The sequence below is a fragment of the Parasteatoda tepidariorum genome, chromosome 5 (genome assembly GCF_043381705.1).
Source record: "Parasteatoda tepidariorum isolate YZ-2023 chromosome 5, CAS_Ptep_4.0, whole genome shotgun sequence".
Classification (NCBI taxonomy): Eukaryota; Metazoa; Arthropoda; class Arachnida; order Araneae; family Theridiidae; genus Parasteatoda; species Parasteatoda tepidariorum.
Window position 1 is genome coordinate 44971935 of NC_092208.1, and position 13312 is coordinate 44985246.

The window sequence follows — 13312 nt, forward strand, 5'->3', positions numbered from 1 at the left end:
AATATATATTTAATGCATTTTAAATATAATGAGTAGTTCGAAAAATCTTTTTTGGTAGAAATTATGTATGTTTTATATTAACTAGAAATAAGTAGTTAAATGCGTTCTAAACGTTATTTATTTACCGGCCGTAAAAGGAAAAGTCAAATTCTTGGATTAAATTAATCATTGTGAGATAAAGTGCGATATTTACTAACTAATTTTACTCAATAATGTATAACGTACGTATGGAAATCCTAATTATAAAACTCATTTACATTTTTGATGTCATAGTTAAATTTTATTTGCCTAAGAGACGTCATTGTTTATTATTATTTTCTCTCCAGTTGCGAAAATACCTGAAGGAATAAAAGATAATGTTTTTAAAAATACAAAAGATTCAATAATATTGCTATTTATTTGAAACTTATCATAAAATATGGATAATTTTTTGTCATCTCTTTTAAGAAAATTGCTGTGTGCTTATGTCCAATCCTAGTAATTTTGAGAATTCCCTATCAGTACCTGTTCGCGCCATATCTGTACTAGTTTGCATGCAGGCTGTTAGGAATTGTACCCTTCTTGGTATATCTATAATGTACTGTGGTTATATGTTTGTATATAATTGATTAGATTTATATTTAATACATGAAAATTGATGCTTAGAAAATTTTTAGCATAAATTTATAATAAATTCTATTCAAAAATACCTAAATGTCGATGATCCTGACTTAATCTTAACAAAAGTACACACAGCTAGTTAGTAAATATAGCCAGTGACTTTTCAGGGGTCTGTCCATGCCGAATTTACTACCGTTTAGTGGTACTTTCACAAATTCAACTTTAGGAAAAACGATAGCTTCGCAAAGTACTTTTTCTTTAAATTTTATTTTGTATCCCTTAGGAAACGATAAATCCATATTTTTACCATATTTTTGTATTGATTTTTTAATATAATTTTTAATTTTTCACAAATTATGTCTAAATTTTCACAAAATAGCTACCTTTCAGAAAAACCTAGACAGACCCCTGCTTTTATTTTATAACCGGCTTTGAACAACTGACCTAATTATGACTTCCTACTATCAATGAACTCCATAGCCTTGTAATTTTGAACCTAATCCAGAAGACAAAGGGGATATTTCGTGTTGTGATCTGCCATGCCAACTGCAATCGCCAAGGCTCCAAATTGATTTTAAATGGAAATTTTTTTTTAATAAAAACATGTAGAAAAAACATAGGTTCTAACTCATTACCCACTGAGGATATTTTGTATCTGACTCTGTTGTTATCACTATCAACCAGCCACTGCTGGTAGGTATTCGAGCCTGGGTTACCTCATTGGGGGCAAAGGCTCTATCCCTTGAGCCACTGCGGCTCCAACGCTTCACCAAACTATCTAGAAACCTGATTGGCTGTGTAAATAAAAATTTGCTTAATAAGAAAGGAAAATGTCCTTGTAACCAAAATAATCGCTACTTTTTTTACGACTTCCAGGCGTTAGCCCATAAGAAGCTAAAAATTAATATCATTAAAGCATGAAAGGGACACAATTTATACCCCACCCCTGTCAAAATTCTGCATTTTTTAAGTTTGAAATCCTTTTAGCTTCTCGACAATGACATCTTATAAAGAAAAATATTGCACAAATGACTAAATTCAAAATATGTAAAGAATCAATACAAAAATTTTCAGCTATGTTTTTATCTTTAGTTTAGTATAAAATTGAATTGAAACTTAAATGAATAGTTTTTGAATCAGTTTTTTTTTTTTTAAGTAAAAGTGAGTTACTTTAGATAGTCTTTTTTTATTTTTTGCTGAAATGTTATATGTGTTGTGTTCGCTTTTATGTTTTGCATAGCAGATTATATGAAACGTTAAAGGAAAAACAGTCCACCTTGAATAACTTTTGATCTAATGATAGGATCTTTACCTTCTAGGACTTAATGGTTCTAAGGAGTGACCTGAAATATATATTAACTAATTAATGCAGATGATGTTTTAAGTTACAAAACCATACTTTTTCTGAATAATCATACTTTGCTTTTGGCAGATTTGGATTTCTAACTCCCAAAATGTAAAGGTAACCGCAATTTGGGAAATATGGTCCCAATAGTTTGGTCAGGAAAGCAGTCCAAAATTAGGACCCTTTAAAGTTAATTTTAATTTTTTGCATAGTTGCCTTATCTAAAGAACTTTTTGAGTGAATTGAAAAATTATGTATAAAATTATAAAATTCGTTCATCAAAAGATAATTCCATGCAAAGAATATTTTTCACCAAGTATTTATTATTTGATATAATAATGCTCCAAAAAATTTTGAATTTTAAGGTATACTGTTCATTACAACATTTTAAAGAATGTAATTTTAAATGGAAAAATACCAAATTAAGCAAAATTGGTTGAATAGTTCCTGAGAAATCAAATTTTAAAAAAGTCTTATCTGTTTAATGATTTGTTTATTATTTTTGTATTTGCTCTGCTTCATGAGTATATAAATAAAGTATGAACAATTAGGTTTTCATCAATGAAGCTAATTATTATCATCAGAAATTTTATTTCGCCAATAAAAATCTAAATAAATATCTATTACTGTGCTGAACGGCTTCAATAATATAGAGACAGTAACACCACATTATATTATTACTACTTTTTTTTGTGTACAAAATAAATAAATAAAAATATTTTATTGTTAAATTGTATTTTGTATTGTTTTGTATTTTTCATTGACTAACTAAAAGACAGTTGACCATCTAATTTAGTAAATTATTGAATCTCAAATATTTTCCCCTTTTAAGGGTTATAAATATTTGTAAAAAAAAAACTTAGCCAAAGTTTATAATTTTTTAATAGCAATCTGGTGGTGGGGAGCGTGGTAGTGCTGGAGCTGACAAAGAAAAGAAGAGAAAAGAAAGCATTGTTGATCTTTCAAAATATTTAGAGAAGCCTATCCGTGTTAAATTTCAAGGTGGACGAGAAGGTAAATCAAATTATATATCAAATTTTATTGTATAATTTTATAACGTAACATAACAAAACTTTTTATTTTGTTTTATGCAACCATAAAATGAAGGAAAATTTACAAATTTTTTTACTATTATTTCTAAATCTAAGAAATAGTTCTCATGTTTGAGTTTTTGAAATTAATTACATTATATAAAATTAATTTCAGGCAGTAATTACAAAATAAAAAAGAAGAGGGGGAAAAAATTGAGATATTAAGTTTGATAGACTGAGAAATATTTTATTATTTCTTATTTTTGAAAGCTTTCTTCAATGGGGAAATAAAATAATTTTAGGCTTTTATGTACAAAACTCGAAATCATAAAAAGATTTGATGTAATTTGTTTTCCTTTTTGATGCTTTTTAAGCCATAGTAACTAAAAATCAATTTTTTTAAGTATAAACTATAACTACAAAAAAGTTATATTTTTTTAGAAATAATTTATTTTGATTAAAAAATATACAACAATTATGTGCAGATTGTAAGCCATATTTAATTTCTAGACTAAAGTGGCATACATATTTTTTTTAGACCAATTTTTCAGTGATCAAATAACTGATAATTTGATGTTTTCTACATATTCAATTCCAGTCAAACGATTATTTGTTACCTCTATTACAATCTTACTAATAACATGATCACTGAAATGCAATTCATATAGAGTTTTTGTACAATATATTAGCTGTAAGAAATTGTGTTATTTAATTATTTGTGAATTCTTTTTAATGGAAAATATTAAAAAATATATGTTTTATTAATTAATATTGTTTTTAATTTATATAGCATCTGGTATATTGAAGGGATATGACCCTCTATTGAATCTTGTATTAGATAATACTACAGAATATTTAAGAGGTAATTGTTTAATTGAAGTATTATTTATTTATTACTTTCTATTACTTTTGTTTCTGAGCATCAAATATATCATCAAAGATGTGATCTCTCAAACAATTTGTCTATAGAATATTTTTACATTTTAATTAAGTAATTAAAAAGTTGTAGAATTTCTACATAAATTAATTTCTATTTTTTTTAATAGATTTATTTAAATCAGATTTGCTTATATTTAATTAGCATAAGGTTGTATGCTTAGAACAGAAATTAAACTTTTTTAATTAAATGTATAGAAGACTGATGTTTTAGTCAAAATAAGTGCGGTATTTATGAGTAAAAAATAAATATTTGCTAAGTTTTGTGTATTCCTGTTATAAGGACCTCACGTTATGTCTATTTTTGTTCAGACCACAGGGATCATTATATTGAGTATTGATTATACATTTTTTTTATCTAAGTATTTTTTTTAAAGAATTTAAATTAAAGCAAATTTTAACTTATAATAGTAGCTATTTAAAAAGTATTTGCAAGCTGAAGATTAAAAATTGTATATGCTTGTAAAGCAGTTGTGATGTTTGCTTCAGACAGTTCTGATATTATGGGGGTCACTGTTTCTCTTTTTTTTTCTTTTTCTTGTTCCAGCTTTATCAGGGATGAGATTTTTTCACTTTTGTCTCTGGAATTTCAGCCTTTTTATTAAAAACTCTGATTCTCTAAAAGTTAAAGTTTTTTTTTTAATAAATATTCCGCTTTTCTGAAAATTCAGCTGTTGAAATATAATAATTATAATTCTTTCCTATTTTCAAAGATAAACAGAAAATTCAAACTATATGTAGCTGCCAACCCTTCCACATTTTTAATAATTTTATTCACGGGATTTTACGTGCAAAAAATAAGATTTTCCGCATTTTTACCCGCCCGCCAGATAGCTTATATTTTCGTAATTCAGACGTCGCTGCATTTTAATATCAAACAGCGATTTGATTCTTCATGCAATGTGATTCTTTATGCAATTTCAATATCGTACATTCCAGGGTTGGCAAGATTTAGGACAGAATGGATTAATCCACGGTTTAAACCCTGGTTTAAACCGTCCTGTCCAAAACCCCTTTGTCCAAAACCCTTTTACTCAAATTATGTCACAATTTTATCTGAACAATATTTAAGAGGTAAAATAAACATAGAACTAATAACATATTGATAATTAAATATACTAGAGAATATTTGTTTTTAAAAGTATAATGTTTTATTAATATTGTTTGACTCTTCAATTTAAACAAAGGAAGATTAATCAGTAATCAAGTTCAATTGGTCCTCTCATTCAATAGTACATAACTGAAGTTTGGCCTTGCCATACAGGTTAAAATATTAGGGACTAAGTGCTTGGTTCGTCATAAACAGGTTTATTTATCTATAGTACTATTCAAGAATACTTTTATTTCATTCATGTTCAATTCTTTTAGCATAGTGGTGATACATCACCAGTGTCAGTAACTGAAACTGATGTTATGCCCTTCAAAACTGTTAATACATTTTTCAGTTATTTTGTATTTTCAATTTAAACTAATATATTTATATTTAAAAACAATTTTTTTTAAAAATAGATGTCTTTTTTATCATCCTGTGATGCAGAAATTATAAAATTTTTTTAAAAAAATATTGTGAAAAATAAAAGGTTAATTTTTGAACAAATTTAGTATTTTTTTTAAGAAAAATTATTATTTTTTAATATTGCCATATTTATCCTTATGCAAAAATATTATTTATCAGTATTAAAAGCATATTTATATTTAAAAGATTAGGTATTCACTTTTGTTGTTCAATGAATTGTGGAGCTTCAAAAATTATAAACCTTTTCCTATTATATTATATTATTTTCTTTTAATAAGTTATAGTAAATTGTATAAAAAATATCAAATATTTATTGATACATGTAATTATTATGTGTACAATGGTTACACCTATAGAATTTTTACCTTTTTCCAAAGTTCAAGGTTTTGGACACTTTAAGACAGTTTAACCCAGTTTAGGACAGTTTTACCCAGTTTAAGACAGTAAAACCCACGTGTCCTGTCCAAAACCAGTTTAGGACGTCAAAAACCCCAACCCTGGTACATTCATATTCACGCGATTGTGGAATCCTAGATCGATATTTGTATTCACGTGATTTTGAAATCCTTTATCGCAATTCTTATAAGAAATAAGTTTATTTTTTTTGTAATTAGTTACTATAAATGTGGCAGTTGTTCTATCGACGATTATTGGTATATATATGGGCATTACAACAGGATGAGAATATGTTACTGATATTTTTGCTATAAATCACGTTATAGAATTTATTAAAAAAATGAAATGTTAATGTATGTTCTCAGTAGTTTAGTGTGCTAAACTAGGCAGTAATAATTTACTGCTTTGTCACTGAATTCATCAATTATGCATTGTATATATTGCTTACTATATACGACACATTTTAACTTGTTAGTCAAAAAATTGATGATTGGTATGCAAGAGGCTTCCAAGACATGTTTAACACAGTATTGAATAATTTTACACTCTGTAATTTTTCTTCCTTCTGATTGTTAGTAAAAGTTAAGCTATTTTTATATGAAAAAGAATGTAAAAATAAAAGTCTATGAATGTCATCATTATGAGTTGAACTATTATTCTGTCCAATCAAAAAATTAGTGAGGGACAGAGGAATTAATAGGAGGATTAGACTAATAAAGACCAGAAGAAAAAAAAGTTTGGATGATTTAATTGTTCTAAAAAGCCCTTTATGAATTTTGTTGTTGTAATAAAATCTATTATTTACTAGTTTAATTATATTAAATTTTTGTTGTTTTAATAAAATCTTTTCTTTACAAGTTTAAATATATTCAATTTTTGTTTTAATCTTTTCCAGATCCTGATGATGCTTACAAATTAACTGATGATCGACGATCCCTGGGACTAGTTGTTTGTCGTGGTACAGCTGTTGTTGTTATCTGTCCAACAGATGGAATGGAATCTATACCTAATCCTTTTATATCTCATGACACATAAATAAAACTTCTAATTTTGTAGGTTTAGTTATTTCAAAATATCTCTTATGTGAACATTTTATTTTTTAAAAAACATTTCTTCAGCTCTAAATAATACCATCTTCATTTATCAAGAACTTAATATGAAAGTCATTCATTTCTTAGATTTAATTATTAATTTCAATTTTAAAAATTATAAAGTTTCATAGTTTTTGATTCCGACAAACTGGGCTTGCAACTCTTGAAAAGAGTAAACCAAGATTCTTCTTAACTGTTGAGTTTTAATGAAAGAGTTAGAAAATTTTAAATTATGCACATAAAATGCTCTAAAAGAAAAATTATATTTCTATTTAGTTTCAGTTTTTTACAGGGACAGTCAGATTGTTTTGTTGGATCATAATGCAAAATTTTACTATTATGTTTGAAATTTCTAGAACTTATTGTTTCACTTGTAATTCGGTTAATTTCATCATTAATAAACCAATGTAATGATGGTAAAATTTGATTAAATTAAAGAGGAATTACTTGATTTATCTGATAAAGCTTTATTAGCTCATGAGTTTTTTGGTATACTCATTTAAATTTGAACCAATTACTATTATTTTTGAAGGAATTATGTGTACTCAAGCTATTATGGGATCATACCTATCACATTAAAATAATATTCATATTAACTTAATTCATAATTTTTGTTCAACAGTTGTAACTGATTTTCATTCTCCGTAGCTTTTTTTTTTGTGTGAATATTTTTGAAAGTTGTCTCACTTGTAATTTTCAAATATTAACAATATGAATTATAAGAATTTTGTATTAACTTAAAAATTGTATTTGTAAAAAAATTTTGTTGACTGAAATGTATACACACAGTTCACTAAGGCATGGTAGTTGTCTATTGCTTTAGATCAGGGGTAGGCAACGCGGCGCCCGCGATCGATTTTTAATCCGCCCTCGCTGGACTAATGTAAATGTTTAATAGCCAGAGCGATTTACTTAACTCTTGTCAAACGGAGATATACAGCAAGTAGTCAGCTGAGTTTAGGATTGTGCATGATTATCTGCAAAATATGCGCCCTCGGTGATTTTCAAATTTAGTATTGCGCCCTTAAGGACAAACAGGTTGCCGACCCCTGCTTTAGATTGTTGTAGGTTGCCTATAACATTGTTAATTTCTGTTTTAGGAATCTACAGTTTTAGGAATAAAGAAGGTTAAACCAATTTACCAGGCATGGCATAAGATATCTCAATCATTTCATGTGACAAGAGCACACTCCAGTAATTATGTTGGTAGCTTTGCTAAGTCATCAAATGCAAAAAAAAAAAAAAAAAAAAAAAAAAAAAAAAAAAAAAAAAAAAAAAANAAAAAAAAAAAAAAAAAAAGTTGCTTTTTCTTGTGCACTTTTAATAAGTAATATAATGTTAAAAAATAACTTGTTTTCAAAAAGAAAAAAAAAGTATCATTATTTCTGGAGAGAACAAAATGGTAAAATTGTGGGACAAAATTTCTGTATAACAGCTCTTAAAGTCGCTTATAATACTAGTGTGAAGACTGATTTCCTAATATGCACTACTTCGATAGAAAAGAGATTTTAAAATAAATTAAATCACAGATTATTGTTGTAAAAATTGGTTTTACAGAGAAAAAAAAAGGAAAAACACTTTTTTTTAGTGCATAATACAAGGGTGATTCTTTGGAAACATGACAATTTGGACTAAAAAATTTCTTCAGATTTAAAGTCTTCAAAATAATCTAAATTTTTTTTTGTATACTTCTTTGGTTACATTTATTAATATCTTACAGACAGCATTGTAGTTTATTGACGTTTGCTCGAGAAAAAGAATAAAATAGAAATTCACCAAATCTTGAATGCCAGTAAAATGACATTAAAGCTTGGAAGTTTAAAAAACAGTCATTTTAAGTTAATAGTAAGTAACTCAGGGTGGCCGCCCACCTGGAATTATCAGGGAATTTTTTTTATACTGGAAAAAACCTGGAAATATCAGGGAAATTTGGATAAAAACCTTGAAAAATCAGGGAATTTTAAGGGAAAGCTGGAAATTTTTTCTTTGATAATTTTTTTAATTGCACTATTTTAAATTATTTACTAGTTTTCTTAATTTAAATTATTTCATCCATTATACCCACATTTTTTAAACGGAAATGTATCGCCAAACAGTTGAAATATCATCAACTCAGCGATACTTCGCTTGCATCAAAATTTGCTCCATTGCAGCTTGGTTAAACTAGAATGCCAAAATTCTCCCACGGTTGCTAAATGAACGTAGAAACCTTTTACCGCTGAGGGACTGTGCAATTTAGAAAGATTTTGGTGGAAAAAGGGATTAGGATAGTAGCTTCTGTTTTTAAATTCTGACCTTGGGCTGAATCCATTTATGGCTCATGTTTGTTCTGATGCTTTGGTGGTAATTTTTTTTCTTCCTATTTTGACAAAATATTTTTGTATTTTTAACTTTGTAAAATTCTCCAAAAATTAGTTGGTTATAATTTAATAATAATAGATTTTATATTGCACTCTTTTTCTGAAAGCTTTTCTATTCCCATTCAAAGAAATCTGTGAATTATTTTTTTCAGCAAACCAACCAATCACATTTTTTTACAATCGGTCACAGCAATGTTTGTCTACAAATCGTTACAATTGTTGCATAAATGCTAATTTTTTCTATTCCATTTTAACCTTTTATAACATATTTTAATTTTGAAAAAAGGTGTTTTTAAGAACCAATTATATATTAATATTTAATTTTACTCTTTTGTTGGTCAATATATGATTTTTGATTCAAAATTTTGTACCAAAACATTAAAAAATAAATAAAATCTTGCCAAATTGTCAAAATAAATTATTTTTTTCAAGATGATATGTTAAAAAAATAACATTTTGAATAAAATATTTTATAATATAGACACTTTTCTTGTACACATCCTACACTTTATAAGAAAAAAGAAACAAAAACCTGGAAATTTTAAGATTTTTATCTGGAAAAATCAGGGAAATTTGAAATCTGATTTGAGTGGCCATCCTGTAACTCAACATGAGACTTTATGTTAGATGAACCATAAATTGCTTAAATTAATTCTTTTTATCCACTGTAGAAAGAATCAAAAAAAATTTTGTTGCTGATATATACAGAATAAAATTGTGTATAATAATCAGTCATTAAATAAATAAATAACGTTGATTACATCCAAGCATATTACAATCATACATAAACTTGGTATTTGGTTAATATTTGCTTTCCCTCTTTACAATATACTGTTTAAAAAGTTTTCTAGTAACACGTCAATGTCCTGGCATTCATAAGTCAGGATAATGACAAATTTGATCACTGGTTCTAAAAATAAATAAATTCAATTTGATTAAGACATTATTGGTGCTTCCTACTTGATTAAAGCATTGAAACAACTAAAAGACTTCTGAAATATTTTAATTGTACCTATTAATTAACAGTCTGTATTTATTCTGACACAAGGTTTTAACCCTTCTGATAATAATTAATGCAGTTGCAATTAATTCCAGAGAATAAAGTTTTAATTATTTTAATTGAAAATGATGAACAAAAAACTAATACATTTTTAATTATCCTTTTTTTATGCTTGTTAAATCTTATTTTGAACACTAATAACCGACCACAGTTTAGTTTGAGGACAGATGGTGGTATTAAACACCTGACCTCTGTGCCACACATCCAGCTCTAAAACTGTTAGGTACTTAACATTAGTTTGGATTTCGAACAACTTAGACTTGGTTGGAGAAAGATCAGTACAATCAAATACCCGACCTTCAGTTCCTCGTACAGCTATAGTTGCTTCACCGACTAATCAGCCACACAAGTTAAGAAATGTTCTTCAATTTAATGACTATTCCTCCTTCAGTTAGCTTTTCTTAGGTTATAAGAAATTAGTTTTCAAGATGAAATATAATTTTCGCGTATCATAAATGTTTAGTTTAAAAATTCTATAATATTTTCTTATTCCGAAATTAATTTAAAAAATAACATAATTAAAAACATTTTGTTCAATGACCAATGCATTGGTCATTCAAAATCTTTGTTTAAATTTTTATTGATTGCACCATCTGGGTTATTTGACCTCTTTTCCAAATTACTATTTAAAATTTCTATTAATGATATTATCTACTTTCAATTACCTCATTTTCTGCTTGTTGCACAGTTTAGCTAGTACCGTTACCTCGAAACTTCGGTCTCTTCGCAGACTTGTCAAAGCGGTCAACCACCAACTCCCTGAAAATAATACTTGACCTTGGTTATTTATGGGTGAACTTTCGACTGTTGGGCTAGAAACTTTCGTAGCGTGGTAGACTTAATTGTGTATCGTTTACAATACGCAACATTCTCTGGGCTGCCACGCAAATTCGGAGTTCGTATCACGCTCGGGTGCTGAGGCCGATGGTTTACCCATTCCGGGGTTTCTGACTCAAGAACGTTATTTTATCGTTTTTCCGTGAGTTGCGTATTGCAGACACGTTGCAATATTGTGCAAAATATTATGTAAAAGGTTTTCAATCACAACTCAACCTGAAAAGGGTTTCGTTGAAAGAATCTGAACACCAATAACAATGGTGCTATATTCTTTATTTTTTGTGAAAATTGTCTGATCCCGAGCAAGTTTGATTGGAATCATAATATGCTTTAGAAATTTTTCTTGAAAGAGTCAGGGTGTTCAGCTTTCATTTGAAGTGACTGTTGTAATACTTTATTTACGTATAATACTTTTATTACGTATACTTTATTTACTAATTACGGAAGTAAATAAAATAAGTAATCAGAACAGTATCAGCTTCATTTAATAAATTCTTCTCCTTTGTAATTTGATCTGCATTATATTTATATAAACATGCCTTCATAACTTCTTTGCTACTCACCACGACTTTTGAGCTAGGTGTTTATAATATAACGTTCCCAGAAACTTCTAAGTCAGGAATAAAGCACCTCAAATGAAGCTATAAGAAGTTAAAAAGGAATCATAATCCACGTACTGTTTGGTGGCTGTAGAGGGGTGTGGTGGCTGGTAATTACTACCACAATCTTTATCCTCTGTCCCTTGTCTTAATTTTTTTTTGTTAAAAGTGTGAGTATGTGGGTCAAATGCAAGTCTGAATGTTACGATATATGTTTTTGAAGTTTTTTTTTAAGTGTCAAGGTGTCTAGCTATTTTTCCGAATGACAGTACTTCGTAAATTGCATTGTACACTATACAATGGATCGAGAACTTCAAGCGAAAGACAACAGCATCGATATGTGTTTCGCAAGTAGATATATTTCACCAATCGGATTCTCATTCATATGCCCGCACTTGCAGTTTGAACCTCCTTAATTTTGTGTAATTGAAGTGCGCCACCTACATAATATTTATTTTTAATTTTCAGGGTTGTGCTGAAGAGCAAAGCTTAAGTTTCGCAATAACAGGCAACCAGAAGCGGCTGTATAATTTCTGACCGGAGGTAGAGCAGAGGTCATGAAAGAATATTTAATATTCAATCTCTTCGCTAGAGATTGAAGTATACATTTGAAAAATTTTGAGAGATTAACTGAAATTAATTTTGTTTGTCAAATACATTCTCAAAATGAACATTGTTACTAATAATTTTAAATGCTTATTAAGATTTCATGCAAATAAATTGAATTATGCTATTAGTAGACCTTCATCTTTTTATCGTGTCGATGATAACATAAGTGGTTTAAATTCTGATCAAAGACAAGTATGTTATTTCCCTTTTTTCTATTTTTTAAAACGATAATTTTAATATTTAATAAAAATTATTGTTACTGTTTATTAAATTAAGGATTTTTTAAGAAAAGATTTTTTTTAAGAATTTTCGCCGATTTTTTTTAGGAATCTCTTTTTACATATTTTAATCTTCATTTTGTCATGTTTCAAATAACGAAATTTAAAAAATTTGTGATTATTCAATGCAATGTTTATCACCATTCAGGAGATATATTTATCGACTATTTCAACCTTCATCTGTCAAGAGGTACCTTTTGATAGATGAAGGTTGACATAGTCGATAATTAAATCCCAACAATGGTGACCTGCTGACGTGATTTGATTTCGCCAACATCGATGAATGGCCCACTTTAAATAATTTGATTTGCTCATAAAATGTCGCTCAAAAATCCGGTAAAGTAAATATAATTCTCCCAGACAAGAATATAGCAACTAGTGGTAGGGTCAGATGGGGGAAAGTGGACAGATGTTAATCTAAAAAATGCCCTTTTTTCACAATAAATGTACATATTTTTACTTTTTTTCTTCAATTAATACATAATTGGAGTTTGTGACAAATATTTCTATTAAGATTTGTAAATCTGGCAACCAGTTTACTGTTGTTTATCTTCCTGTTTACATATATGTGCAGTTTGTTCTTAACACATGGTATTGATAAATTTTGTTCTTGATCCTTTCTCATTTGAAAAAATTAGTATATTTTGATACATT

The 13312-nt window shown here is 27.9% G+C and overlaps 1 protein-coding gene across 1 annotated transcript; it reads left to right on the top strand.

The window, feature by feature from the left end:
• Window positions 1–60: 60 nt before the first annotated feature.
• Window positions 61–9755, top strand: LOC107453961 (U6 snRNA-associated Sm-like protein LSm7). Its single transcript, XM_016071016.3, has 5 exons — window positions 61–221; window positions 2833–2959; window positions 3767–3838; window positions 6720–6876; window positions 8016–9755. The coding sequence occupies exons 1-4, from the start codon at window positions 213–215 to the stop codon at window positions 6857–6859; spliced, it is 348 nt and encodes a 115-aa protein (XP_015926502.1). The 5' UTR covers window positions 61–212; the 3' UTR covers window positions 6860–6876; window positions 8016–9755.
• The last annotated feature ends 3557 nt before the right edge of the window (window positions 9756–13312 follow it).